Source organism: Fusarium odoratissimum (genome assembly GCF_000260195.1).
Source record: "Fusarium odoratissimum NRRL 54006 unplaced genomic scaffold supercont1.7, whole genome shotgun sequence".
NCBI classification, from domain to species: Eukaryota; Fungi; Ascomycota; class Sordariomycetes; order Hypocreales; family Nectriaceae; genus Fusarium; species Fusarium odoratissimum.
Genome location: NW_022158693.1, coordinates 580,615 through 608,292, shown reverse-complemented (window position 1 = coordinate 608,292; position 27,678 = coordinate 580,615). Strand labels below are relative to the sequence as shown.

General features: G+C 50.6%; 9 protein-coding genes across 11 annotated transcripts; 5 read left to right on the top strand and 4 right to left on the bottom strand.

Annotated features, from left to right (window-relative positions):
* Nucleotides 1-503: 503 nt before the first annotated feature.
* On the top strand, nt 504-4,273 carry FOIG_05488 (uncharacterized protein). The gene is made up of 2 exons (XM_031204103.1): nt 504-542; nt 597-4,273. The coding sequence occupies exon 2, from the start codon at nt 1,746-1,748 to the stop codon at nt 3,885-3,887; it is 2,142 nt and encodes a 713-aa protein (XP_031065932.1). The 5' UTR covers nt 504-542; nt 597-1,745; the 3' UTR covers nt 3,888-4,273.
* Nucleotides 4,274-4,806: 533 nt separating this feature from the next.
* Nucleotides 4,807-5,655, top strand: FOIG_05487 (small COPII coat GTPase; the record flags this gene model as incomplete). Its single annotated transcript, XM_031204102.1, has 5 exons — nt 4,807-4,825; nt 4,889-4,992; nt 5,101-5,140; nt 5,193-5,258; nt 5,315-5,655. The coding sequence occupies 5 exons, from the start codon at nt 4,807-4,809 to the stop codon at nt 5,653-5,655; spliced, it is 570 nt and encodes a 189-aa protein (XP_031065931.1).
* Nucleotides 5,656-6,363: 708 nt separating this feature from the next.
* Nucleotides 6,364-8,725, top strand: FOIG_05486 (patatin-like phospholipase domain-containing protein; the record flags this gene model as incomplete). The annotated part of the gene is made up of 2 exons (XM_031204101.1): nt 6,364-7,342; nt 7,392-8,725. The coding sequence occupies 2 exons, from the start codon at nt 6,364-6,366 to the stop codon at nt 8,723-8,725; spliced, it is 2,313 nt and encodes a 770-aa protein (XP_031065930.1).
* A 469-nt stretch (nt 8,726-9,194) lies between these two features.
* On the top strand, nt 9,195-13,472 carry FOIG_05485 (translocation protein SEC63). The gene is made up of 4 exons (XM_031204100.1): nt 9,195-9,547; nt 9,600-9,911; nt 9,971-11,570; nt 11,625-13,472. Exons 1-4 carry the CDS (start codon nt 9,518-9,520, stop codon nt 11,774-11,776), a joined length of 2,094 nt encoding a protein of 697 aa, XP_031065929.1. The 5' UTR covers nt 9,195-9,517; the 3' UTR covers nt 11,777-13,472.
* Nucleotides 11,908-14,688, bottom strand: FOIG_05484 (uncharacterized protein). The gene is made up of 3 exons (XM_031204099.1): nt 13,940-14,688; nt 13,538-13,890; nt 11,908-13,491 (listed from the first exon to the last, which is right to left on the bottom strand). The coding sequence occupies exons 1-3, from the start codon at nt 14,332-14,334 to the stop codon at nt 12,383-12,385; spliced, it is 1,857 nt and encodes a 618-aa protein (XP_031065928.1). The 5' UTR covers nt 14,335-14,688; the 3' UTR covers nt 11,908-12,382.
* A 1,159-nt stretch (nt 14,689-15,847) lies between these two features.
* Nucleotides 15,848-17,738, top strand: FOIG_05483 (1-acyl-sn-glycerol-3-phosphate acyltransferase). 2 transcript variants are annotated; one of them, XM_031204098.1, is made up of 3 exons: nt 15,848-15,956; nt 16,016-17,050; nt 17,100-17,738. In XM_031204098.1, exons 2-3 carry the CDS (start codon nt 16,336-16,338, stop codon nt 17,294-17,296), a joined length of 912 nt encoding a protein of 303 aa, XP_031065927.1. In that variant the 5' UTR covers nt 15,848-15,956; nt 16,016-16,335; the 3' UTR covers nt 17,297-17,738. The 2 variants fall into 2 exon arrangements, with proteins under 2 accessions (XP_031065927.1, XP_031065926.1); XM_031204097.1 differs by having other exon boundaries at nt 15,856-17,050; nt 17,100-17,728.
* FOIG_05482 (uncharacterized protein) lies at nt 17,667-23,198 on the bottom strand. Of its 2 annotated transcripts, XM_031204095.1 has the most exons (3): nt 22,813-23,198; nt 18,361-22,529; nt 17,667-18,310 (listed from the first exon to the last, which is right to left on the bottom strand). In XM_031204095.1, the coding sequence occupies exons 1-3, from the start codon at nt 22,946-22,948 to the stop codon at nt 17,936-17,938; spliced, it is 4,680 nt and encodes a 1,559-aa protein (XP_031065924.1). In that variant the 5' UTR covers nt 22,949-23,198; the 3' UTR covers nt 17,667-17,935. The 2 variants fall into 2 exon arrangements, with proteins under 2 accessions (XP_031065924.1, XP_031065925.1); XM_031204096.1 differs by having other exon boundaries at nt 18,361-23,190.
* A 627-nt stretch (nt 23,199-23,825) lies between these two features.
* FOIG_05481 (ADP-ribosylation factor-like 2) lies at nt 23,826-25,175 on the bottom strand. Its single transcript, XM_031204094.1, has 6 exons — nt 24,850-25,175; nt 24,685-24,795; nt 24,620-24,636; nt 24,425-24,570; nt 24,293-24,373; nt 23,826-24,235 (listed from the first exon to the last, which is right to left on the bottom strand). Exons 1-6 carry the CDS (start codon nt 24,906-24,908, stop codon nt 24,104-24,106), a joined length of 546 nt encoding a protein of 181 aa, XP_031065923.1. The 5' UTR covers nt 24,909-25,175; the 3' UTR covers nt 23,826-24,103.
* A 47-nt stretch (nt 25,176-25,222) lies between these two features.
* FOIG_05480 (uncharacterized protein) lies at nt 25,223-27,429 on the bottom strand. The gene has a single exon (XM_031204093.1). It carries the CDS (start codon nt 27,095-27,097, stop codon nt 25,343-25,345), a length of 1,755 nt encoding a protein of 584 aa, XP_031065922.1. The 5' UTR covers nt 27,098-27,429; the 3' UTR covers nt 25,223-25,342.
* Nucleotides 27,430-27,678: the final 249 nt, after the last annotated feature.

Below are 27,678 nucleotides of genomic sequence, written 5' to 3'. Positions count from 1 at the left end.
TGCTCTATTTCTCGGCGCTGTGGAAAAGCGGACTCAATTCGGAGCGTCAGCAGCGGAGCAAGACACATACAGGGCATCATTTTTTATTTTTTCGCGGCTAGGGGAGACAAGAAAACTTGCTACTCGGTACCTCTATCCTAAGCCACAAAAAAGACTTAGGTAAGCCTAGTATATCTTAGCAGGCCTTTAGACCAGTTTATTTTGGCACCCTGGTTTAATGTCAGAAGTTTTCTTACTCCCTTGAGGTGCTGGCAGCGACAAGACAGTCAGCAGGAAAAAAAAAGCCATGGAACGATCTAGGCATCGAAAGGCCTAGCCCAGGAGGACGCGAAAAAAGGGCGCAAAAATATGCCGTGAACCAGGAATTCATCTTCCTCAGAAGGTTAAAGGCTGGGGCTTACTCGAAACTTGGCTTCCATCAGTCATTTCAAGTCAGTCAGTCAGTCAGTCAGTCATGTCCACTCACACCTCAGCATCAATTGGTGATAGCGTATTACCTGAAGCCCTGCCCTGAGCCCTTAGCACAAGGCGCCCTGTGAAATGTAACAAGCCAGTCAGCCAGTCCAGTCAATTCCTCTGCTTCTGACCCGTGGTAGTAAAATTTCTTTGGCACTGGGGGGGCACAAAGGTCAACAGGACTCCATTTTTTACCCGCTCCTGGCACGGCACATCGCCCATCATCCTCTTAATTTAGGGTATCTTAGGGAACGGCCCCCCCTAAATTTCATCCCGTTCCTTGTCGTCGTTGGCCCCAACCTGAAAGTGACCTCCGCCCACTGTCGGCCGGTACCTTTTTTCGCTCGCGTCTTCCTTGTAGCGTCAGGTATTCCCCCAATTTTCGTTCATTTCCACCTGCATTTTCCATTCTCGTTGCTTCGCGCCGATTAACAAGGCTTACCTTATTAATAAATCAAAGACGGGACCCGAGGCCACCCTCTCTCTCTTTTTCTTTACTGCCTCAAATAATTACCTCGCCCTTCTCCTGCCCTTTCTTTGTTTTGTTTTGTTCTGTTCAGTGTTTTTAGTTGTTTCCTCTAAAACAATCTACAAAGCATCCCTCCACCCATTATCCCCCCCCCTTGTCCCTGTCGAGCAACTTTGTCTCAGACCTTGATCTGTACTGTACTGTACATAGAGTTACACTACAAAACGGTGCCGTACTCGTGCCCGCCCTCGGAGAACGTCATATGCACCAGTCTCCACGCGCAAAAAACAGAACAGCGGCTCTCGCACTCACACACCCATAACAATCCATACACCCACCTACGCAGCACAGCACAGACGCCACCCTGAATTGAGATTGGGGAAATCCTGCAACTTGGGAATCAGCCGCCTTTTCTACTCCTCTTCTAGCTTCTACTCAAAAGCCCAGTCCGGCCCGGCCCTGCATTGCATCTCACTTCTGCCATCGACCCATATCAAAGCACCCTCACGCACAAAGCAACCACCCCAACCAACAACCTACTCTACTCTATAGCAGTTGACGATGTTTGTCTTGCTGTTATAGCACCACTGTCCTCAGGGACACTTTTAACGCCTCCTTCGACGCTGCTATTGCCCAGGCAATAACACAACCGCAACGTCTTGCACCCCAACTACTATACGACACATACAACTGCACGCCTTCTCGACTACTTCAACGACTATTATCCTAATCTCCTGATCACGAATCGAACTTCCTGTTTGGATCCTTCAGCTCAACCCCCACACTTACACCCCAAAGTCGAAGCACTCTATCTACCAATATGACTACCAACAACCCAGACACCCTATGGGTGGCTCACGGTTCAGAAGAGCTCGAGGAGGCCGACGAGCCGCCTGAGATAACCCTCAAGAAGCAGCAGTTTACTGCCAACGATTTCCAGCGAACTACCATTCGACCTCCTACTGAAAAGTCCTCTCTGTTGACCAAGGCCATCAATGGAAACTCAGACGACGACCTCTACACTCCCCAGGCTATCTCACGATCCATGGCCAACACCCAGCGACGTCGCTCCCTTGTTAGCAACATTAGCCTCGCTTCGACCGCCGACCTCACGAGCGATACTGGTTTTACTAGCCCTTCGAGACCGAGCACACCAAGCCCTCCTCTCCCTGAAATGGCCATGCTGCGCTTGCACGATGGACGTGCTGCCGAGCCTACGCATGTTTCTTTGCTAGGTGCTGCTGTCAGGCTACAGCAGGGCAAGACTGAGGAGCCTCGCAAGCGAAGCATTCAGTTTGCATGTGGTGGCAAGCCCGTGGTCCAAGAACAACCCCCTCGATCCCAACCTATGGTCAAAGCGCCTTCTGCTCAGGAAGCTCCTCGCAAGTCATGCATCAAGTTTGCATGCCCAGCTCGACCCGCCTCTACTCAGAACACTCCTCCCCGGCACACCGAGAACTGCGCCAAGAAGGACGTCACACCAAAGGCCGAATCTCCCTCAACCCCCAGGCGAACTTCAGCCCTGGCGTTTGCCGCACCTCGCCAGGTCACACCTCGCCGACACTCCATGTCGCGTCCTAAATTTCTCCGCGCCAACTCCTCTGACCTTGCCACAGACGGCTCACAGTTCCACGAGTTTGCTAGTGGTATCACCCGAGAGGACGATTGGATCCGACGTGATAGCAATGCTGTTGCAACTAAACTGACAATCAATGACACTCTGACCAAGGAGAACAACATTCGACGTCTGGCTACCGAGGCAGAGGAAGAGGCGCAAGAGGAAGAAGACGAGCTCGAGGACGAGGAGGATGCTGACGTTGACGACGAGGATGATGTGGACGAGGATGAAGATGAGGATGAGGACGACGAACTCGATGTTGAGCTCGACGAGGATGAAGAGGACGACGAGGAGGACGATGACGACTCTGATGGCTATCACACCGATGAAGAGACTGGATTCGCCGACTCCGATGAGGATGATGAGGACGATGACATGCGTCTCTGGACTCCTGGAGCCAAATCTGTGGTTCATATCGGATCGGGCGCTACTCTCATGCGCCGCCCTTCCCTTCACGAGTTACAGTCTGACTCTTCTATCACTACCGTGGATAACCAGCGTGCCAACCGTCGCTCAAAGCGCGTCAGATATGCCGAGGAGGCTCCTGATCTTCCCGACAGCACTGACTTTGTCTGCGGTACATTGGATGAGGACCGTCCTCTCGAGGAAGCTTACCTTTCATGCCTCGCAGCTCGACGAAATGAGAAGCTTCGCGTCATTCCTCAGGACATCGACCCCAGTTTCCCTGCCTCTGAGCCTGAGGAGGAAAACGAGGGCGAGATCTTCAACCCTGTTCATCACTCAAGTGACGAGGATGATGAGTTCTTCCAGGGCAAAATGGAGGATCTTCATCATGAGCGTGACCGTCCTCGTCGCCGTCGCAAGAGCGAGCATGCCTCTCCCAAGCGATTCCGCTCTCCTCCTCCCAAGCGTCATCACTCACCCCCTCCCAAGGTCCGAGGCCGATCACCCAAGCCTCTGTTTGACCGTCAATCCCCTCGAAAGGCCAAGTCCCCAGCTCCTATGCGCAAGCCCATCACTACTCCTCTTGGATCTCCTCGCTGCGGCCAAGTCAACTTCAACCTGGCTGGTCGCCCTGGGCTCACTCACACCAAGTCTCTTCCACGTGGTGGTGCTATGTGCCACCAGCGAAAGCAGGCCCGACACAAGGTCAAATACGACAACGATACCCACATCCGTGGCGCTATCGATATCGTCAAGGGTCTGGAGAGTAAGCGTCAGCGACGCAAGGAGAAGTTCCACCAAAAGTACTGCAACCGCGCTCGACGTGGCCAGATCCCCGAGCGCAAGCCTGTTCCCGGACGCGGCACGGAACGCATGAGGGAACTCGGCCTTCTTATGGCTGGCAAGAAGGACCAGACCAACTACGTCCTTTCCATCTAAGCATGCTTTCAATTTAGACTGCGAGACACGTTACGACGAAGATGATACATCTTACACGATTTAACTTGATGACTCAAATGTCCTTTCTTACACCTTCTCGGCTAGGTCTCCGAGATTGTTTTACTGTATATACTGATAATGGACCCTGGATGCTCGCAATGTTCGAGATTTCCTGTACATATTTTTTCTCTTTTTTCTTTGTCATACTGCATAAAGCGGCCGGACAACGCTCGCTACTGGCGGAAAGGAGCTTATTTTGAACTGCTTGGATACCCGATACAGCATTTGGTATTACTGGGTTACATGCTCGGCGTTGGATGAGAGGCTATCATGACATAAATGCATTTAGCGGAATATCAATCACGACAATGATTCTCTGCCATATATTGTTCGCTTTCTGTGATATAAAGTAATTAGATGGATGAAACTACACGCAGTTATTCAATTGGACTGGTAAGTGTTGTAAGTCTCGTTGACCATTGGGGTGGTCTTCAACTGGTCACTTTAGTGTAAGTGAGTCCTAGAGATGGGCTTCGATTCACCACAATTTGGCAATGGAACTGTGAATGCTCTTATAGTAAAGGACAAGTTGACATAATTCTTATACGTTCCTAGATATACAAATTTTAGCCACGGTTCTTGCTCCATTTGCCTTGTGCCAGCTGACCTGCAGCTCGGAATTTCGATGGACGGAACTGTACGGCGTGACATGCACGATGATATGTGCCTTACAATTCAGGCACCACTTCAGCGTCCCTTTCTTGCCAGCTTTTGGTTCAAGGCAACGCCTCCTAACAATCCACCACCAGCTACATTCCACGACGCCAACGATAACGACGACTCTTTTTCTCCAGTGCAAGATAATAACACCACACTTTTTATTTCAACCTAATACTCAACTTTAATACACACACACAACATGTGGATTGTCAACTGGTGTATGTATTCACTTACGATTAAACAACTGGTAACTTGAATGGGCTGACACGTGCTGCGTATAGTCTATGATGTGCTGTCCTCCTTGGGACTGCTCAACAAGCACGCAAAGCTGCTCTTCTTGGGTCTCGACAATGCCGGAAAGACTACTCTGCTTCACATGCTGAAGGTGCGTCGACACAATGCTGTTGGATTGTTGGAAGGATGGTTGTCAGCTGGGATACTTGTTACCAGCGGTGGCGGTTTTGGGGATATATGACTAACGATGGATTTACAGAACGACCGTGTCGCTATCCTCCAGCCCACTCTTCACCCCAGTAAGATTCTCCTTGAAAGCATCAGCGATTCGTTTATACTGAGATATCGCAGCATCTGAGGAGCTTGCCATTGGCAACGTTCGATTCACCACCTTCGATCTCGGCGGTCACCAGCAGGGTACGCAAATACACCACCCATTCAACCCCGCAAATGTATCTAACAGCGTTTTATAGCACGACGTATCTGGCGCGACTACTTCCCCGAGGTCAACGGCGTTGTCTTCCTTGTCGACGCCAAGGACCACGAGCGATTCGGTGAAGCCAAGGCCGAGCTCGACGCCCTCCTGTCCATGGAGGAGCTCTCCAAGGTTCCCTTTGTCATTCTCGGCAACAAGATCGACCATCCCGATGCTATCTCTGAGGACGAGATGCGACACCAGCTCGGCCTTTACCAGACAACCGGCAAGGGCAAGGTCCCTCTCGAGGGTATTCGACCTATCGAGCTCTTCATGTGCTCAGTGGTTATGCGACAAGGCTACGGCGAAGGTATACGCTGGTTGTCGCAGTACGTATAAAGGAGTAGGGAAGATGAGATGAGATTGGAAGAAGTGAGGCAGTGAGCTAGAGAGGTATACCTAACATCGAGTCCTTTTGGGGAGAGGTAGAGAGGACAAGTGATTTCCAGTGTTTATGAGACTCAGAATTCTCCCTTAGGCGAACATTGGTCCTGCAATTCTACTACATTTACTTGCTACAAAATCTAACCGAGCCTCATGTTGGGAATGCTCCTGAAGATGGAAAAATCAGACCCCTGGTGTTTATGTGCTAGGGTGCTTACAGGGGGCGGCTGGAAGCTCATGAACGGCATTATTGTGCCCAGGCATCGTCGGGACACATATCATGATGCATGATGCGGCTAGTTTAACCGTAGCTAAAAGAGAAGGTGGCAAGAATTAGAGAGAGATTATGCGTATTACATCTCATGATTAGCGCTCGTGGGCTCATTCTGTCGCTGTCGGTGGTGATACCAGGTGTTCGATAGAGGCCTCGGTTCGCCAAGATGGACTGGTATGGATCCCCAAAATATGTACCTCTGTACCGTTTCCCCAACGGAATCTACGTCATGTTACTAGAATCATCACAAGGCAACCCAACAGAGCTTCGCATCATAGTAATCAATTTCTCCCTTAACCCACTGCAACATCTCACGATTCCAAGAAATCTGACTTATTTCTCTCTTCTGTCAGCAATGGGTTAGAGATTACAGCGTAAAATCGATCGCAATGTCGTCCTCGTCGTATTCCTCACTACTGCCTCGTGATCCAGTCTATGGATTTCCACCGGAATCTTTCGACCCCTCCCTTCTTCCTGACGTCGACACTGAATTCGTCAATGCGCAAGACTTGGAGGCCTTTGAGAAGGCGCTCCAGGCTCCTGATCCGCTTCAGAGTCCGACCGATGAAAACGGCGCTCGGTCGCCACGCAGCCCGAGTTCCTTCAGTGTGACAAAGAGGCCTTCGCAGGTCGAGTCTGGCCTTGCGGATGATGTCGCTGCTGTCGCCGCCGCCGCAGACGCGGCGTCTGGAGATCTTCCTGTTCCCCCGACACCGAGTCAAGGGACCTTTATCACAGCGCAGAACGATTGGGCGCCTGTTAACGAGAAGATCTATAGCCGTCGCCGTGGTTCGAAGCGAAGCAAGAGAAAGCGCAGGGGTGGAAAAGGGGCTGTTGAAGGTCTTCTAGGGACCCGCACCAAGGACGAGACCCGAGAGGGATATCTATACCAACTTTCAAAGTGGCCTTTGCTTTTCTTCGTGTTTGCATGGCTGGGTGGACTTGCCGTTGCCTATCTCTCGACAAGACTATACATCTGGGTGTACGAGCATTTCTTCACATGGCGCGGCCAGCGAGAAAGACTCCGAAGAAATTTGCGAAATGCCTCGAAGTATGAGGACTGGGTAAGTGCCGCAAAGGAGCTCGATAACTACCTTGGTCGACAAACATGGAGGGAAGAGAACGATTTCGCATACTACGATTCCAAGACTGTTCGAAGAGTTTGGGAGCAGATGAAGAAGACACGACTGCGCGCTGAAGAGCAAGAAAGCAAGGGCGAGAAGGGTGATGGAGGTAAAGCGGTGGATGAGCTGAAGACCTTGATCGAAGCTTGCGTCAAGAATAATTTTGTTGGCGTTGAGAACGCGAGGTTGTACAGCCAAACGTACTACGGAACCAAGAATCTGGTACAAAATTTCCTCGATGAAGGTGAGTCCCCAATGTCCCAGCTAGACACGAAGATTCTAACCAGAAGCAGAGGAGAAGTGCATCAAATTTCTGATAAACACCAAGCAGCTCGAAATGGAGCAGAAGCGAGTTCTATTCAAACACGTCTATGCGAACTACGGAAGAACAGCTCTCTGTCTCTCCGGTGGCGCAGCCTTTGCCTACTATCACATTGGTGTTGTCCGAGCTTTGCTCGATGCGGATCTGCTACCAGATGTCATTACTGGCACCAGTGGTGGTGCTTTAGTAGCTGCTTTGGTGGCCACTCGAACGAATGATGAGCTTAAGCAACTTCTTGTGCCAGCACTTTCTGAGCGAATCAACGCCTGCCGCGAACCCTTTACAGTCTGGATTCCTCGATGGTGGAAGACTGGAGCTCGATTTGACTCCGTTGACTGGGCGCGACGATGCGGCTGGTGGACACATGGCTCCTTGACATTCCGAGAAGCTTATGAACGAACAGGTCGCATTCTCAATGTTACCTGTGTGCCAGCTGACCCCCATTCGCCGACGATTCTTTGCAACTACCTCACAAGCCCCGATTGTGTTATCTGGTCGGCGGTATTGGCATCGGCCGCTGTACCCGGAATTATTAACCCTGTCGTTCTCATGATGAAGACTCGAGACGGTTCTCTAGAGCCGTACTCTTTTGGCCACAAGTGGAAGGATGGCAGTTTGCGAACGGATATTCCCATCAAGGCCTTGAACACACACTTCAACGTCAACTTTACAATTGTCAGCCAAGTCAACCCACATATCAACCTTTTCTTTTTCTCTTCTCGGGGCTCAGTTGGTCACCCAGTCACACATCGCAAGGGGCGTGGATGGCGAGGCGGCTACCTGATGTCTGCGTTTGAGCACTATCTCAAACTGGACATGAATAAGTGGCTCAAGTTTATCCGCCATGCCGAGTTGTTGCCCCGGCCTCTTGGTCAAGACTGGAGTCAGCTTTGGCTTCAACAATTCAGCGGCACTATTACGATTTGGCCAAAGTCGAGAATTTCAGACTTCTGGCGTATTCTGTCGGACCCTGATCCCCATCGGCTATCCCGTATGATTCACGAAGGAAAGCAAAGTGCTTTCCCCAAGCTCAAGTTTATTGAGAACAGACTCAAGATTGAGCGACTGGTTGAACGCGGACGCTCTGATTCAAGACCATGGGTGCGTAGGGGCAGCATTCAAACTATTCTCAGCGAAGAGGACATCAGAAACATTCTGGCGGAGGAGATGGGCAATGGTGCAACTACAGAGGACGAGACCGATGTGGAAGATCTCAGTGGTCTTGGTCTTGGTATGACTACCCTCGACGATAACACTCTTTACGAGGAGCCCGAAGAGAAGAGTGACTCGGAGGGTAGCAGTTGATCTGAGTATCGTGTCAGATGGATGGAAGTGGATATAATACGAGCAGCATGTCTCTAGCTTAGTAGCATAGTTCTATGGTTGCTTTATAAGTTTGGGTTTGAAAATTGGATTTGGATTGGGATTGGGAGGAACAAGTATATCATTATAAGCGTCTTTAATAGACATCAAGCGTTTCATTTGTCAAATTACGGCCAGTTGGTCTCGTTCCTATTTAAGCAATAGAATTCGCTTGCTCCGTTCTGAGTCGGTAACTTTGAAGCATAAGGTACCTTAGTCGGGCTCGAAATAGAGTTGGGGTTGGCGCTAGAAGGTCATAGATTGCAGGGCTGAGTGTACTAAGAAACAGTGGCTGTCCTTTCTAAAATTGTTCCTCTGTGCTGGAACTGAGAACACGGTGGCGCGTACGGCAAGGAGCCATTCAGTGCAGGCGGCAAGTGGGGAGTGACAGATAATCCGATCACCGGCAGCCGTCAACCCGCCCGCTTCCTACTCCAGACGAAGGTCGACCATGGGAAATGCGCTGCGTGGCCGTAACTAAACGACAACACCAGCACTTTTCTTTAACTTTACCTTCTCACCCAACAAGCACAATATTATCTGCCAGTAAAATACACTCTTTTGGGGCAGAGAACTTGTTCTTCATTTTGTAAAGAGATATCTCTTTATTTTATTAGAGCGCTTTTGTGTGTCTTTGTTTCTATCTTCTATACATTGATCGCCTTGAGTTGTGGGCTACGTTTCCCCTCGAGCTTGCTTTGAGAGTAGCCCTGGGGCTCTCTTCAAACCGTCAAGATGAGTTCCGACTACTCTTATGACGAGCAGGTAAGAACGGCATTGTCTCTATGCTTCGACACCAGCTAACTCGAATTAATAGGGCCAATTCTTCCCCTTCTTTATCCTGACTCTCACCGGCATCGTCACTGTTCCCCTTACCTACACACTCCTTCGCCCGAACCGCGACCAAGATGCGCTTGCGCCACGGATCAAGACCAACTACAAGTCAGAGCATGCGGCTACTGTCGAGTCGCTCAAGTCAGCACAGAAGCGTAGCCAATGGAGGGTCAAGCGGGTTATCTTTGTGATAATCGGCTGGGCCCTCATGGCTGGCATGGCCTACCTGATTATGGTCACCCAGCGAACTGTCCCCAAGCTTTGGAACCCTTACGATATTCTAGGTATCTCAGAGGTAAGCTTCGCGACGGCTATTTCGTGCTGAAATGACATTGCTGACACAATCGCTGCTAGTCTCTCAATGAGAAGCAAATCAAGTCGCACTACAAGCGACTCTCCCTCAAGTTCCATCCCGATAAGGTTCGACCTGACCCAGCCAAGAACGAGACTGTTGAATCCCTCAACGACTTCTACGTCGAACTCACCAAGGCCTATCAAGCGCTCACCGACGAAGACGTGCGCAACAACTACATCCAATATGGCCACCCCGATGGAAAACAGAGCTTTAGCATGGGAATTGCTCTTCCTCAGTTTATGGTCTCCGATGGTAACGGCAAGTATGTCGTTCTTCTGTACACTATGCTTCTTGGAGTTCTTCTGCCCTGGCTCGTTGGATCATGGTGGTATGGCACCAAGAGAATGTCCAAGGAAGGTGTCCTGATGGAGAGCGCCAACAACCTGTTCCGACAATACGACGACGAAATCGAGGAGGGCGGCATCATCACTGCTCTCAGCGCTGGCAAGGAGTTCGAGGAGATTCTGAAGGGCGACAAGGGCGAATCTGGTCTTTCCAAGATCGAGTCCCGAATTACAGCTGAAAGCGAGGTCGGGCCCACTGCTTCTGGCATGTCGCTCAAGGACAAGGAGGCTCTCGAGGATCTTGACAACGGCGTTCGACGAAAGGCCCTCGCCCTTCTCTGGGCTTACCTTGGCCGTGTTGAGCTCGACGACCCTGCTCTGACCAAGGCCAAGTTCCAGGTTGGCCCTATCGCCCGCGCCCTCAACCAGTCCTTCAACGCTATCACTCTCGCCTACGGAAACATTGGTCCTATTGCCAACTCGTTCTACACCAGCCAGAACCTGATCCAAGCTGTTGCACCCCACGCCTCTCCTCTTCTCCAGCTTCCCCACATCACTCCCGAGATCGCTCGTGCTATCGAAGGTGACTCCAAGACACACATGCCTGTCCACCGATTTATGGATCGACCAGACGCACAGCGCAGACAGCTTGCTGTTGGAAAGGGCCTCCTGACTGAGGAGCAATACCAGACCGCGATTGGTGTCGCTAAGCAGATTCCCTTCTTCCGTGTATCTAGGGCTTTCTTCAAGGTTACTGGAGAGCGCTTTATTATCCCTTCGTCACTGGTTTCTCTTGTCATCAAGGGCCGCTTCATTCCTCCTGGTACTGAGAACATTCCTCCTGTCAACGAGCTGGATCTCGAGGACATTGACCCGGCTGAGGACGATATCGAGGCTATCAACGGACGCAAGAAGAAGACTATCAAGGGCCCTGACGGCAAGCTTATTCCTATCGAGGAGGAGTCAATCCTGCCCCCTCTGACACACGCACCTTACTATGCCCGTGATCACTCTCCTCAATGGCACGCTTTCCTTAGCGACTCTAAGCAAGGCAAGATGGCTGTTCCTCCTTTCCACTTCGCCAAGTTTGATCAGCCTATTATCGATGATGAGGGCAAGCCTACTTTCAACATGCAGACTCTCAAGGCTCAATTCGCCGCACCTCCTCAAGCTGGTCACTACACCTTTGTTTTGCACGTTATCTGCGACTCCTATGTCGGCTTCGATACCAAGATGGAAGTTACATTGGTTGTCGAGGAAGCAAGCAAGGCAGCGGAGATGCAAGCCGAGGACGAGATCAGTGAGCCTGAAGAGGGTAAGTCTCAATTGCAAAACAAATCATTGAATGTTCCTGCTAACAACTTCTCAGATTCTCTCGCTGGACAGATGCACGTTCTCAAGACTGGTCAGACTCCCAAGACCCGTAGAAGGGATTCTGACGACTCTGAGGATGAGAGTGGAACAGATGAGGAGGAGGATGACACCAGCGCAACAAATACCGATACTGAGGACGAGTCATAACGGCCTACCAGTCTCTCTTTGTGGATATAAAAAAGTACTGTAATCACTAAATCATGAGCGAAACCCCTCTTAGGAGCATGATGTGTGTATACGGAAGCGACATCATCCTTGTGTATGTATGTATTAGGAAGGGAGGGAGTCTGGAGGAAGATGACAAACACTTTAAAGCTTGGGCATTTGTTTCTCTATCTAGAAACAAGTTGGGAGTTTAGGGGTTTCTTTAAGGCACACACTCAGTATATAACTCTTTCTTGTTGTGCTTATTCTCATTCAACTTCGAATTATTTCCACAGCCGGCTTGTTTCGTTCAAGCACCAAGACACCTTTTCCAGTTTCCATCTCAGCCTCCAGTGAGCAAAAAGCCCGTATTGGACCAACCATCATATAATATAACAAGCGCCTGAATTAACATTCTCTTTCCCCTTTGAAACAGTGCCCGTGAGGCAACGTTCTTGTTTCCATACATTATGCACGCCTATTGTATCGCTTCTTCCAGATTCTCTCAGGACCTTTCGGGATATAGACTATACGTAGTATAAGGTTCCAAAGACGTAGGACCAGCTTTCGTCTTGCTTGTGCATATCTTTGGAACAGTGAGGTCGCTTCTTAACATACTCTTACACCACAGACTTCGACACCCTTGCCCTCAATATGAGCGGGACGACCAAAGTACAGGATCGACAATTCACGGATGAACAAGGCATCGGTATCACTCCAGACGTCGAGGCCCATGTTTTCCACAGCGTGGCTATCTACGCGGATAGCATCGGCATCGTCAGGTTCGAGGTCAGAGTCTGATGGGCGAAGTGGTGCTCTTTCGCCCGAAGCTTGCGACAGGCCCTCGTCATCATCATCATGGTCAGTATATGGCTCGTCTTGGCTGTCAGCTAGATCAGCTAACACTGATAGTATTTGTGTGGTGAGACGGTGGAAATAAGCGATGATAGCAAGCTCAAACCGGGCTTCGCCAGAACCATCAGGGGCACGATTGCTGGCATTGAGAGACCCAAGTGAGTCTGATAATTGTCCAGAGCGAGAACCTGGTCGTGGCATAGTCATAGAGGGTCCAAAATCGGCGAGCAGGGAAGCATCATGAGCTGCCTCGTCTTGCTGTTCCTGACGCAATTGTTCACCAGCGCTGGCCCACCACATGTAACCATTGTAGGCAAAAGCTGCCCATGTCAGGGGTTCGACGACCTTTTCCACTGCGTCGTCTCGTGGGTCACGAACTATATGACTCGACTGGGTAGAAAATCTACGCGCAGAGCGCTCCTCTTCAGGAGACTCTGGGACCGCGCTAGGGACCTGGCTCGCAGCTGCAAGACGGGCAAGGCCGTTCTTTAGAGTGGTAAAACGACGAAGATCTCGCTGGGTCGCCTTGATAGGCTGTCCGCGAGGGCATTCGACCACGGGCCAGACTCGCTCTGTAGCATTAGAGGAGTAGTCGGGAGGCAAAGTGACGAGCATATCCCATAGTGTGTCCTTCATAGCGAGAATGCTGTCGGTGGTGCACGCAATCCAACCAGAGCCTGATTCGTCATCTATCACATCTTCATCATTGCGGGGCCTCTTAGAGGCCTCAAAGTCGTCCATGAGGAAAGGTATATCATGAACACCAATAGAGAAAAGCGGTCTTAGACGCTGCGTTGAAGCTGATCCTGGAAGTATATCTGTGACAGATAGAGGAATATTGGAAAGAACAGAGAGGTTGTATACTAGGAATATTAATAAAAAGCTACTAGCTGAAGGGATATGGCATACCAAAATCACAAACTTCATGGACTGGTGCATGACATGATATTAGAATACGCTTCCGCAGTAAAGCAGCGCGATGTATAGGAAAGATGAGCGGACCAAACTTGTCCAGAAGGCTAGTCAAACTCCAGGCAGGGTGATATGGTGAGAGCTTGTTGCCAGGCGGTATTAGAGAGGCACCGTCGGAAGCTGATCGGTTGCGGCTGTGGGTTTTGCGGGGGAAAGGTGATGAGTTGAGAGACGGAGAGCTCACGGGTGTCTCTCCTGAGAGTCGACGATTGCCATTTCCAGACTTTTCGCGATTGGCAAGCCAATATTCCTCGAGTATGCTTGTGTTTTTGCGATCCTCGGCCAGTTTCCTGTTCAACACGTCAGCCAAGTCCATTGCGCATTGGGTAGATTGCGTACGCAGCCATCTCCTTCAGTCCTTCAGCATGCCTCCAAGCGCGCCCCAAACGACCATAGCTCAGGGGAACTAGAACTCCGACGGCAAACATTCTCGCGTTTCGTGCCTCCTCCTCATCGCAGGGCATGTTAACAAAGGCACTGAGTCCGGCATGGGCGCTGTCGTGAACGAAGTAGATGAGATCTTCGGAGACTGTGTGTAACCCGGAAGGAAGAGATTTGTATTCGACAAGACCTTCGAGGTCGATACCAGGAGCATTTTGTTTCCAGAGAATTGTATATCCGGCCTTGACGTCGAAGTGGATGAGGAAGAGAGCATCGATAGGAGGACGATCGAGAGGTTGGTTCGAAGGCATGCGGACGGAAAGAGACGGTTGTCCTCGGCGGGAGGAAGCCATGGCGATTGATTATCGGGATGCGCGCATCATATGCCGGCTGGGTGCTTGCAAAGGCGCAGGCAGACTGCGCTTAAATTGAGTTTAAGAGGGGAGAACAGAGCCAAGAGAGGAGATAGGCGAGCCAGCAAGCAAGCAAGCAAGTGACAGGCGAATTGAAGCGAGTTTCGAAAGTCGAGCCAGAGATTGTTACGGCTTGGACGGGGCTGTAATAGAGTAGCCGAGGCAGAAATGAGAAGCCAGCAAATGTTGCAATGGGATGAAAGATTCCAAGGAGAACGAAAGAATGAATGGTGATGATAGATCGTGGTGGAGTTGAGTTTGGGTCTGGCTTACAGCGGTTACATTAGGTGCCTATCTACCTGAACTAGCTCGACACCTTAGCTCCAGGTAGCTATCGCAACCCGGTAGAGTATCCGATAGGGCCCACGTGATACAGGCATGACAATGCTGAGTATGTTCAAGTTGATTTGCATCTTTAGTATAAGACTCTACATTGACAGGATACATAACTGTACTATTATAGAAAGAAAGCGTTTTCTGTAAGTTTCATGTCTCAGACTCAGATGGTACTGTACTACACGGAAGGAAGCCAATAAGAGTGTGGTCGGACAATCCCGTGATCAAAGCCAAGAGACAGCTATTTTGTGTTTCTATGTAATGGATCTATTTTGCATTGCTAGAGTGACCGCTTGAAACCGAGAGGAGGTGTTACTTGACCATTAACCGTGGAACAAGTATTCGAATGAACAAGTCTGGTTGTTCGAGGCTGCCACATACTCTACATGGAGCTGACATATTGCTCCCTGTAGTTCAATTCTATCAAGTACGCCAGAGGTTCAAACACTTCAGAGCACTTGAAAAGACAACTATAGCTAAAAAGTTGACTCTTCTTAAAGTAGAGATATTGTGAAGACAGTGATGCAACGTTGAAATGACTCTAGGCTGACTGAGAGCAACAATCAACTTGTTCCTGTACTCGACTGGATCACTCCAATCGGTATAGAACATGGCCTCGGAGTTTCAGGGACGCGAGGCTCTGAGAGCCCACCAAGTTCATCTTAAAAAATATCATAGTATATGCTCCAACCTATTGAATATTTTTGTCACATAGGATCGGAGTCTTTAGAGGATATCATACGATATCTAAGATGAACTTTGGTACTTTACGGCATCATCTGAACCTCAATAGTAGATATGCTAGGTGTTATATATGGCAGTGTTCGATACAATACAATTCGAATCAACTGTCAAGGCATAAAGAAGAGAAGAGGAGAGAAGAGTTCTACAAGGTGTTTTCATTCCATCATTTAATTCTTTGCATGGTGTGAGTTATGGACATACCCATCCCCAACTATTGTTGTCCCAACCGGATATAATATAGCACCAAACAAACCGCTGAGTCAGGCGGGATCCATGTCATGTCATCTGTTCCTCATCCTCGGTGCCGACTTTCACAAGCCATAAAAACGAACACCCTGTACCTGCCTGTGACATCACCCAACCAATGACAACCTCCCAATCAAAGACGTTCCCGTCCCGTGTCAACGGCTGTTGTAGAGCATGGAACTAACTAATCAACAACTCAGTTGCTCCTTAGAAGTGAATGTGATCTGACTATGTCTGTACATTAATCCCTCATCCTCTAAGGTATATAGTATACTTTCTTGACTGACTGAATTAGTGACTTATTCAGTGTCTGGTCCAAGACATGGAAAGAGAAAGAAAAAAAAGACCCCGCCATCCATCGCTAGAATTGACACTTTTATTGAACCCACTCAACAAACCAACCCCCGCCAAACCCATACAATCCACCAGATCCATCCAATATCCATATCCATATCCACATCCATCCATAACCCAGCTGACCTCCTCCTACTTTGTAGTCTTTAACCTATAAACTCTACTTCTCCTCTGCTGGTGTCTCACTTTGTCTCATCACCTGTCTTTCCCTCCCTCCCTTCCTCCTCCTCAACCAAAGAGCAGAATCCGTCGTCGCCCATCATGTCCATCTCCAATATCCTCCTCTACTTCCTCCTCGGCTACGCCGCCCTCACAATCTTCTTCTACGCCATGTCCCTCGTCGTTCCAAAAGCCGCCTTCGCCGCCCGCGGTCTCGCTTCCTACATCTCTCTCCTCGCCGTCGCAGCCTACGGAGTCCTCGCCTCCATCTTCCTCACCATCGTCGGGAAGCAGCAGATCGCGCAATGGGCTGTCGGCCGCTGTTTTCACCACGTTATGCGCTACACCACTGGCGTTGAGTTCGTCGTTGAGGACCCCGATAATGTCCTCGGTACTACGCGCCCGGCTATCTTTATCGGAAACCACCAGACAGAACTCGATGTTCTCATGCTCGGAATCGTGTTTCCCAAGTACTGCAGTGTTACTGCTAAGGCTTCGCTGAAGAAGGTGCCTTTCCTCGGCTGGTTCATGTCGTTGAGCGGTTCCATTTTTATCGATCGCAAGAACAGCAAGGATGCCCGCGAGGCTATGAAGGGCGCTGCTAGTGAGATTCAGTCCAAGCGACAGAGTGTCTACATGTTCCCCGAGGGCACTCGAAGTTACGCCAAGGAGCCCATGCTGTTGCCTTTCAAGAAGGGTGCTTTCCACCTTGCTGTCCAGGCCGGTGTGCCCATTGTGCCCTGCGTTGTCGCAAACTATAGCCATATCATGCACCCCAAGACTCTCACCTTCAAATCTGGAAAGATCCCCGTCAAGGGTGCGTATAACTACTCTGTTCACCTGCCCAAATATCTAACTGTGTGTAGTTCTCAAGCCGATTCCCACCAAGAACTTGACCGCCGCCGACGTCGACGAGCTTACCCGCACAACGCGCGAACTCATGCTCAACGAACTCGTCACTCTCACAGCAAAGGCCCGCGGCCAGCCCATGGCTGTGCCCACTTCACTTGACTCAACAACTGGCAAGAGCTCAGCCGTCGACACAAATGGCTCGGCGCATTGAGCACACCTTATCAAACAAAAAGAAATTATTGAGGGGGAGGAGGAGGAGCAGGAGGGAGAAGACTGGGTAGGATAGGGATAAGGAGTTTGCCATACGGGGAGTCACGTCGGATGCAAAGACTTGAGGCAGCCTTTTGATACCCCCATAGACGCATGCATGAGGCGGCTTGTGCTCGTTAGGTTTACGGGCTTGAGCTCAGCCCAACTGTTTTTTGTTTAACTGTTTCTGCTTTTCGTTACTGGAGCTTGCTTGCTGGCGGGTTTGCGCTTGTTTGTTTTACCTAGGTTCATAAGGCGGGCTCACAAGATGTTTTCAGAATTTAGTCGCATGACGGAATGAATAGACGTATATACATTACATATGCGGATGTCGATCGCTTCCCCCTAGTGTCACGGGAATTCACATGCATACAGATCTGTATGTAACTTGCACACTTTTCGTGTTTCATTCGGTATCGTCTATCATCATCTACACGCCAAAACCGGAGGATCAGAAACGAGATTCAACGCCAGGCCCGACCTGCCTTATATCTCGCCATGCTCCGAGACCGACCAATTACAAGGAAATATCGCTACACTAAAAACCACACAAGAAATCGATGAAGCCCAGCTTTTGTATATAGCAAATGCGCCGACAAGCTTACTCTCTAAGCGCTTGCAGTGCTTGCGTTAGTGATACGACCCTCAGACTTCGGCCCCGTCTCGGTGTTCCCATAGCAGCCGAGCTAGTATGTGTTGCTGTAGGGCTCAAGTCATCTCGCCAGAAACGGAAGACACGCTTCAGATCCCGAGGAATACCTTCCAATACGACTGTTGAGATGGGTACAAAAGGGCGGTCCTCCATGCCCGCGGCAAGGATGGCATATTCTTGAGCAAAGTCGAGAGCGTTGCGGAAAGACGAGTATTGCGACTGAGCACGGGCGCCAACAATGATGTACATCTCAAAAAATGCGTCAAGAACATATATGTGCTCGGGAGAGAGGTCATGCTGGTTGAAGGGAGCGATCTCAAAAACCTGGTGCTTATTAGTACGTTGACAGCTTGAGCCAATGTGAATCAACATACCTGTTGCCGTGTGTCTGCATCCGAGCAGAAGAGTCTGCTGCAGTACTTGGCATAGTTGGGCTTAAGTCTCCAATGATCAGCCGAGTGAGGCTTTGATCCGCTTTCAAAAAGTTTCCAAAAAGACTCAGACTCATCGCCATCGTCGGCCTCGATTAATTCTCCAGTGAGTGTAAGCTCAATTGCGATGAGCTTCGCCGCACTCAGCTCTGTTACATCGCATCCTCGTCCCTTCCAGATATAGGCCTTACCCTGACTGGTGAGAATATAGACGAATCCTGCGCAGAGACTCGATGGGCTGAAATCACACTCATCGAAAGCGACCTGGCCCTGATAGCGCCGGCCGCAGAGCATGTTGGGTGCCAATGAGTCGTACTTGTTGCTTGAGCCGCGTCTAATCAGGACAACTCCACCAAGAGCTTGCAAGAACTCCGTTGTCTCCTTGCCTTGCTGCATCTTGACAAGCTTACCGCCCAATGCCTTGGCTTCCTTCTGGACGAAAAGAAGAGCATCGTCAGCAGCCGACTCAGGAACCTGGTCACCAACCCAGAAATAGATCTCCAGGCGCTTCCAGCCAGCCTCATTTGTGAAGCTGTGGGGAGCAATGTACATCTCTCGCTCAAACAATGTGCGCTCGTTGTGAGCCGAAACAGGTGTCTTCTTGCCCTCTGCAGATATTTGGAACACCTGGAAGCTGAGACTCTGGATCTTCAGGGGGCCCGTTGGTGGTCGGTTTGCAAGAAGCTCTGCAGCATCTACCTTGTACTCAGACCTTGAAGGCTTTGGCCCAAAGAAGTCTGTCAATAGACTAGCAACATCGCTGCCCTGGCTGGGGGTCTTTGGTGGTGCGGTTGAAGCTGTTTGCTGAGGCTTGGGGGTCTGCGGGGCTTGAGGAGTCTGGGGTTCCTTAGTAGGGGGTGTTGGCAAGGGACGGGTAGCCGCTCGAGATGGAGTCTTGTTGATTTGTAGAGGAGAAGATCGTCCGGGGTCAGGAAGGGGGCGAGGAGAAGCTCTTGGTGGTGTCTGTACTCCTGAGGCCTCTGTTCTGTCCCACGAGGGCTTCGCTGCCAGAGGTGGGGGTTGAGCAGCACCGCCAAACATGGCCCTCGCATTCTTTACAGAGACAACGGGGTCACTATCAACCTTTGTTGGGGATGAGGGCTCAGGCTCAGGCAGTGGCCTTTGGAACATCTTAACAGGAGACCGAGAGCCTGTTCGCTGATGCGTCAGACGGATTGGCTCCTTGGCAGGTTCTGACGTGCCGTTTGATGATGGGCGGTCCATGAATCGAGACATGCGGTTGTTGTCAAGTTTCTTAGGTGAGCCAGGCTGTGAAGCGGCATCACCAGTCTTCTGGATCCTCAGTGGTGAGGGATAATCACTTGGGAGGAATTCACTCTTGGGAGTCTGTCTGGAAGAGAACGAGGATGCTTGCTCATCACGAGTCTGGAATCGTCGAGGTTCATCCTCTTGAGGCTTGATAGGCGTGGGTTTTGTGGGTGTAGGCTTTCCTCGTATGGCAGCCTTGGCAGCAACTTGTTGTTGAATTGAAAGGGGGGCAGTAGTTGATTCCTCCACCTTCTGGGGAGGTGTCTGTTCTGCTGGCTTCTCCTTGACAAGTTCAACGGGTTTCGGTGAAGCAGGCTCGGGCTTTTCTTGGGCAGGTTTTGGTTCAGCTGCTGATGCTGCAGAGGCGGCTTTAGGGGCAGCTGAAGTCGGGGCCTTTCTTCTGGGGCCTCGTGCTCGACCCTTAGTCATATGTGTCAGCTGCGGGCCCGGAGCAGAAGGTTCTGTAACTGTTTCGGTGGAAGCTCCCTTTGAATCAGACTCGTCTGAGGATTTTCCCCCGTTGGCAGCCATGGGTGGCGGTCCTCGTGCAAGCATACCGGCGAGGGCTGGGTTGAACCGTCCAGCGAGCTTACCTCCTACACGCCCTTGTAGTCTAGCAGGTGAGCTCGTTTCTTTGTGCAGGCCTGGCAAGGCCCGCGGTTCCTCCGGCTTCGCGCTAGATTCGGTAACTACTCGCTTTAGACCCTCGTCAGCGGGTTCTGGGGCGGATTCAGGAGCGGGCTTGGGCGAAGAAGGGGTCTGGCTGGGTATCCTCTTGGGGCCTGGTGTCGGCTTGGGCGAACTTGGCTTACTCGGTGTGGGTGGTGACTTTAGTTCAGCCATGGACTTTCTCTTCGCCATCTCAGCCCTTCTGGCAAGGCCCTCTGGCAGTGGCGAATCGTTCGTGGGAGTATTGCTCCTTGAGATGCCCTTACCCTCGACCTGAGCTTTCTTAAAGTCATCCTTCTTCTTCAGAATAGCCTCCTTGAATTCATCCACTCTCTCCGTCTTCTTTGGACCACCTGTCTGGCTGAGGGAAGCTTTGCCCTTAAGAATGTTATCTTTCAGCTCATCAGGAGCCACATAGTTCTGTGTCTTGGTTCTGCGAAGAGTCCCGAAGACGTTCTTGAATTCAGGTTCTTGGGTCTTTGGCGCTTCTGACCCTGTTGGCCGATGCCTCAATGAGCTGCGGAAATCCTTCTTTGGGGGTGTCTCAGGCTTAGGTTTGGGCACAGGCGCAAATGGTTTTACTTCTCTGGGGCTCATGACCGGCTCATCCTTGGCAGGTCCCGATGCCTTCTTCTCCTCTTCGGTGAGTTCAGGGTCCGGGACTGGCTCAGGATCAGTAACATGTTCGGCTTCAACCTTGGCAGCCTTGTCCTCAGTTGGAGTTCCAGGCTCGAGCTTAGGGGCACTCTTAGAAATGCTCAAACCGGCACCGTGGTTGTAGGGTCGGTTACCACCGGGGGGAGGAGAGTAGATACCGCCAAGGCCAGTGGTGTTGATCTTTGTAGCGGTTCCCATAGGCGTAGACCTCATAAGTCCTCCGATACTAACTTGGTGCTTATGAGAAATAGACCCTGGGCGAGGCCGTGTTGTTCCTTCAGCGCCGGGAACACCTCCCTTGTTCTTGTTCAGCTCTGCCATCCAAGCTGGCTGCGATGAACTCGATTTGTGGTGAGTCTTAGGTGACTCAGGTGGCTTATTCAAAGCACTCTCAAGCCAACTTGACTTTGTAGGACTCCACCTTCGAGGATCCATAGTCTTGGAAGGGCTGGTAGGAATTGGTGCTCCCTCCATGGCAGTCTCAATTGTAGGGGCTTTTGGTGTAACCTCGTTATCAGACTCTCCATGGCGAGATGTTGGCCGGCTCGAGTTTGGCGTTGTTGATTCAGGTCGCCCCTTGCTCTGGGGTCGCGCATTTGCAGATAGACCGCCGCCTTGGTTCGACTGGATCGAATTGGCGCGGTTCAGACCAGGAGGGCTCGTAACGCTCCATCGCTTAACACTATCCGACCTCTTCATCATGGCACTCTGAACAAATCCGCCCATACCCTTGGTGGGCGAGTTGGATCGCGAGTTGGATCGAGTAGGAGATACACGCCCTGACATGCTTCCGAAGCGGTCTCCCACAGACTTATCCTCACCGGCGTCAAAGGCTGGGGGATTCAGCGTTGGAGGACTTGCTAAACTCATCTTAGTAGGAGTAGCAGGTTCCTTAGTAGGCTCCTTGACGGGCTCCTCAGCCGGTGGGCTTGGTTTTGGTTGTTCAGTTGTCATGCCTGGTAATTGCGCCTTGACAGAAGCCATGTCCAAACGATCAGTATCCTCGACTTGGTTCTTTCGGTAAGCAGCTGAGTTAGCCCCACGGTCAGCTGTTTGGCGAAACCATGAAGGGTCTTTGGATCCGAGGGCATGAGCAATCTGGTCCTTCGAGAAAGTCTGCTCAGTGGCTGAAGCTGGAGCTGGGGAAGACTCCTGCGACCCAATGAACGACCGCTGGGTCGCATTTTGGGTTGCGAGCATGCTCAACGGGCGGGCAGAGCCGCTGCGGGAGTTAGGTCGCCGCTGCCATGATAATGTAGAGTAACGGGCGGGTGTAGTCGCGGGTTTGGTATCGACATCAACAGGAGACTCATTCTCCTTGGTCGGAGAGGAGCTGACATCCATTGGAGCTTCGGGCTTTGCTTCAGGCTCAGATGATGGCGAGGCGGCGTCGTCCTTGGACAAACCGGGGGAGTCGAGCCTCAATGCCTCGGATAGGTGAACGCTACGACGACTCGAACGTGGTGAGGGAGTGTTTGCAGGGGAGGACTTTTGTGGTGAGATTGATCGTGCACGTTCTGTCAGTGGTGATTGTGGTTAGCAAGAGGACACCATCGGTGATTATGTGATTTCAGCATCAATGCATCCCAAAGCCAAGACAAAACCATGAGTAAGCCAGTAAAATAAGAATACAATAACGGAAAGTAAACAACGGGTGTACGACGGAGGATGTTGCCCTGGAAATTGGAAGAGGGAACGCCATCAGTGCAAGCAACAAAGCCTCTCGGGCGGGAGTCAAGCTGCAAGCAACACTAGACGCCCAAGCTCTCATTTTTCTCTGTTTTTTTGTTCTTTTCTCACCTTCACGACGAGCTTGTCTCTCTCGCTTGGCAGCCAAGTATTCTTCAAGCTCACGAGCTCTCGTTTCGTCTTCTTCGATCTGTTGACCACGCAGGCGCTCGACCTGCTCGAGAAATTGGGAGACTTCGTCGGACATGGCTCTGGGGCCTTTGGGACATGACACGGAAGGGGGTGGATGTTTTAGAAGAAAGACGGCGCGGCGTGGGCCCTTGGCTTTTTTGGATAGCACAGTAAGCGCGGGCAGGAAAATACACAATGCAATCCTACGCACAAGGTTGCAGCAGGTGTTATAGACTGTTTCTGCTATCTCCCAAGAGCCTAACGTAGCCTTGAGATGTGGTGCTGATGGGAAGTTGATAATGGGTCACTCGACTGGGATGGGATCATGTCTGTTAGCTGCAGTGGAAATTTCACTTGGCGCTTCTGCGACCTTATTGGTTCATGACCGTCCCCAGGTGTGTCTGTCTCTAAAACCCGCTATGAGAGGGGGCCGCTGTAGCGCCCATGCAACCCGAAGTCTCAGGGGCAATCGCTCCCGCTCGCTAGGGAGGGACTGCTTGACAGATTCCGGCGCAAATGCGGCCATCAACGGACGGGATTGTCTTTAATCTTGGTGCATATCAGAGCTCGATCTCATGCAAATTATGCATGAACCTCGTCTCATCACTTGCATGATGCAGAATCGGAACGATGAAGATTCAATTGATATCATAGGCAACCTAGCTCAGCCTCACTCAACTCACATGTTTGTGTTCCATGCGCTATAAACAAAAGACCAATACAAAACGTCATCCTTTGTTTACTTTCAACTTTTCCCCACGGGCGATCCACTACAATAACAAACCCAAACCATGGCTTGAATCCGTTAAACCTTGTCACATCTTGGTTCGTGTACGAAGTGAGCAGTACGTATCTTGCTCTTCTTATGCCTCAGACCACGCAAGCAGGTTATCTCAGATTTCTCGATCGACAATACGACCTTGTAAGGTTAGCACAAGCTGCACGCGGCACTTGTTGATGCTCTCCCGCTCCCCTGCGCTTCGCTAGATGAGGCCTGTACAGATTGCGTGCTGTAGAGTTTTGCGGGACGTTTTACGTTGCCCGGCGTAACGAGTTTATTATATCGGGTTTCAACGTTTTAGCTAGCTGACTTTCTTATGCATATCCGCGCTATACGGCTGGTTGCTTCCAAGTCTCGCGGCTATCCACACCTTGTGGTTTGTTTGTTGCTTTTGCAAAAGGACATCCTGTTGTGAGGCCAACAGGAACTATTTGGTTGAGCCAGTCTCGTTTAGTAGAGGAACAGTCGCTTCTTTGCATCCTCCACCACCCACGATAGTCCTTCTTCAAGGTTGGTTCCAGTCATGGCACTGCATGGCAGGATGTGCCATCGATGTGTCCGTATCGATTCCAGTTGTAATTCCTAAGTATCATGGTGAGCTTGATCATATTAACATGGCATGGCGTGACGTGAACATACTGAGAGAATCTCTTCTTCCGTCATACATCCCTCAACATCTGTTTTGTTGGCAAAAACAAGCAGACTTGCCCCTGCAAGACGCTGTACCACTTGTCAGTGACTATGCGACCGTTGCCGTGTCATAGCACGCACCTCTTCTAAGAGTAAACCTTGAAGCTCGTCTCTGCAGTCTTGAATGCGTAAACGGTCTGTTGCGTCAACAACCCAGATCAAAGCATCTGTCTTTTCAAAATAGTTTCTCCAGTATGAGCGCAACGTTTTCTGCCCACCCACGTCCCCTGAGGGTGTCAGCTCATCTCATAGAGTCGGCATATTGAGGTCACACACAGATGTTTAATTTGTACCTGTAAGGCCTGTCAGCGGTGTTATATGACGAATGAAGTCCTTCTTACCCCTCGTAGTCAATTGTCTTGATGATGAAACCTAATGTTGGGCTTACGGTGTTGACATCCTCTCCCATAACCTTCTTGACGATTGTGGTCTTTCCAGCATTATCCAGTCCGCTATGAAGAGTTAGTCAAAATCCTTAATGGAGCAGGTCGTGGTCAAATACTCACAGCATCAGGATTCGCATTTCTTTGTCCTTGAGCCGGGCTTTTCGCAGGATTGACAACATTTTGATTCACGAGTCGTGTATTGAATTAACTCGATAGTAGGACAAGCAAAGCACTCCAACTTAGTTCTTAGGCAGTTATGTCGGTTATTTGGCCTTTAAAGGATTTCTTACTTCATCACCGAACTATGAAGGTCGTTGAATTCAGTTGCCTGCGGCTCTCATGGCTCCACGTGATTGGTGCTCGCTTGATCAGTTTCACCCCCTCCAACTTCACCACTCTCGTATGCTATGCCTCAACCGCCACTATTTAAGGGATAATCTACATAATCTGACGCCCATGAACATTGTAAATACTATCGACGTCCTGTATTTACATACGCTGCTTTACATGTCAATACACTCGAACTTGGCCCAAACATTCCCTGCCACGCAATTACCATCACGATAGACACCCAAAACTCAATAGCCATGGCTCTAGTACATCAATGTTTCTCTTACTCCACAATTTCTGAAGCTGGGCGTGCCTCATGTTCCCATACAACTAGGTCTTTCCAGACGCCTGGATGGTTTCCATGCTTAACAGCTTCCTTGAAATTCGCAACCTTCGCAAAATCGTACTTCTCGAGCAGACGTGTCGTCCACTCAATGCGAGAATCGCCCTCGCCATCAAAGAATGTTTCCAAGTACAGCTTGCTGTACTTTCGTTCATTGTGTGCAGGAATTTCTTCGTACGTCTTTCGGGGCTCCGAGCAATCCCAGGTGTAGTCCACAAGACTACGATGGTATATAGACGTGGACAACAAAATTCTGTCCAGCAGTGCCGACCCGACGAGCATTCGGCGATGCTCTGGGTCAACGATGAGCTTGATCTGCCCAGAAAATCTGGCTCCCTGGCATGCATGGCCTAGAAAATCCTGTCGAGAATCATCGACAAAGGCAAAGCCAAGGATGGTTGGGATCTCTGACGCTCCGTGGGATTTCATATATCCAAGGAGCTTCTGATAACGCTTTTCGTCGGCCTTAGACCATCCAGAACGGTTGGCTATCTCGCAATGAGATTCAATCGCCACAATGAAAGGGCGACGGTTCGACGTGCAAGCGTTGTACAGTTCTGCAATATGTGCACAGTTAACTTTGGGTAGGTAGACCTGCGAACCTTCTCGCTGCATCTCATTATTGATGATGTTTGCGATGCCCTGGAAGTCCTCAGGCTGGACGGGCCGAAGAGTGCAATCTGCATCAGGCCACTTGTCTTCCTCGTGCGTCATGTTCGCATACTTCTGTTCCTCTTTTTTACGCTCAATCTCCTCCTTCTTAGTTTTGCGCAAATCCAGCTCGCGGGCGATATAGCCTTCAGAATTGGTCACCGCGCGGCGCCAGTTGTGCCTGGCCTGGGTGTCTTTCTGAATCTTGATGTATCGCGGTGGAGGGATTAGCTTGCCAGTTGCAGGATTGATATCACAATCATCCACCCGAGGGTGACGGCTTTCGGTAAGGTTAAAGATGGGATAGCTTTCTTGCTGTGTCTCCCACTTCTCCACGGCTGTCAATGAATTCGGATTGACCTGGACCAGGGCCATATCGTCATCGTTGTCATGATCATATGGTCGAGGAGTATTCCATGCGGCCATTTCATCTGAAGACAGTGGAACAGCACTCAGCGCCATGGATGCGGTGCTGAAGGATCGCTGTCGGAGAACGAGGGCGGTTGAAGTGGCAGCAGCTTGGATGATATGCAAGGGTGCTGGCAAGGGAGCACCTGCAAATTCCGACGAGTTGTTACCGATCGACTGCTCCTTAGGTGAGCTCCAAGTGCCCACGGAGCTATGTTCAAAGTCATCTGTCCCTTCCGAATCAACGATCTCAGGTGTTTGGTGAGAGGGAGCGCGAACAACTTCCTGCACAGGCGTTTGATACTGAGCAGGAGGAGAATGCACGACATCTTTGGAAGGCCTTCGATGCGGAGGAATACGAACCGCCTCGGTCGCACTGCCTTGGAGAGGAAGAGGAGAGCGAAGTCCCTTCTGCCTATTCCAATAGCCCTGTTGGATAGGAGTGCAATCTACATTACTCGATGTCCCTTGCGACCCGAGGAATCGCTGCTTAACGGCGCCCGCAGGCAGGAGCTGCTGATTTGGGGTTTGAATCCCAACGAGTTTTCCCATGCCTTGGATGCGCTGCAGCGAGTTATTGACGTTTGGCGAAGGCGTGCTGCCTCCACCATCCCGGCTGCTGGGGGCCCACGACATGGCTTACAGCGTCGACTTTTCTTTGTTTAGTTCTTGCGGATGAAGGGGGGGATGTAGCAAATGAGAACGAACCTGTATAAAGGCGGCACAAGCGGGTGTACTACTATAAACACGGCGATATGTAGAAACGGCGGTGCAAACAGCGGTGCGAAGGATGGTGACGGGACAACAGAGCTCGAAAAGCGATATGAAAGAAACAATATGAAGGTAGAGTAGAGTGAAAGAATGCCCACGCTCTTCTCGGCCAGGCGAGTAAATATTGGGGTTTAGTTGTGGCGAAGAAGAGGAGAAACTCGAGCTTTTGTTTGTTACGATTGAGAGGGGAGATGAAGGCGACTGTCCTAAGGTTAGGTAAGGTAAGGTACTGTGTGAAGAAGAGAAGCACGCGGTCAGGTCCTGCCTAGCAACGAGACTTGGGAAAAGAACGAGAGGCCACTGCCACTTGTCAACAGTGGCAGATTTCTAGTACTGAAAATAGGGTACAAGGCGAGTCCGAATACGGTGATATATCAAGGGCTACTTCAGGCCAGGGACGGGATATTAGAGCAAACCATAGCTAAGTGCATATCACCATCGGGATC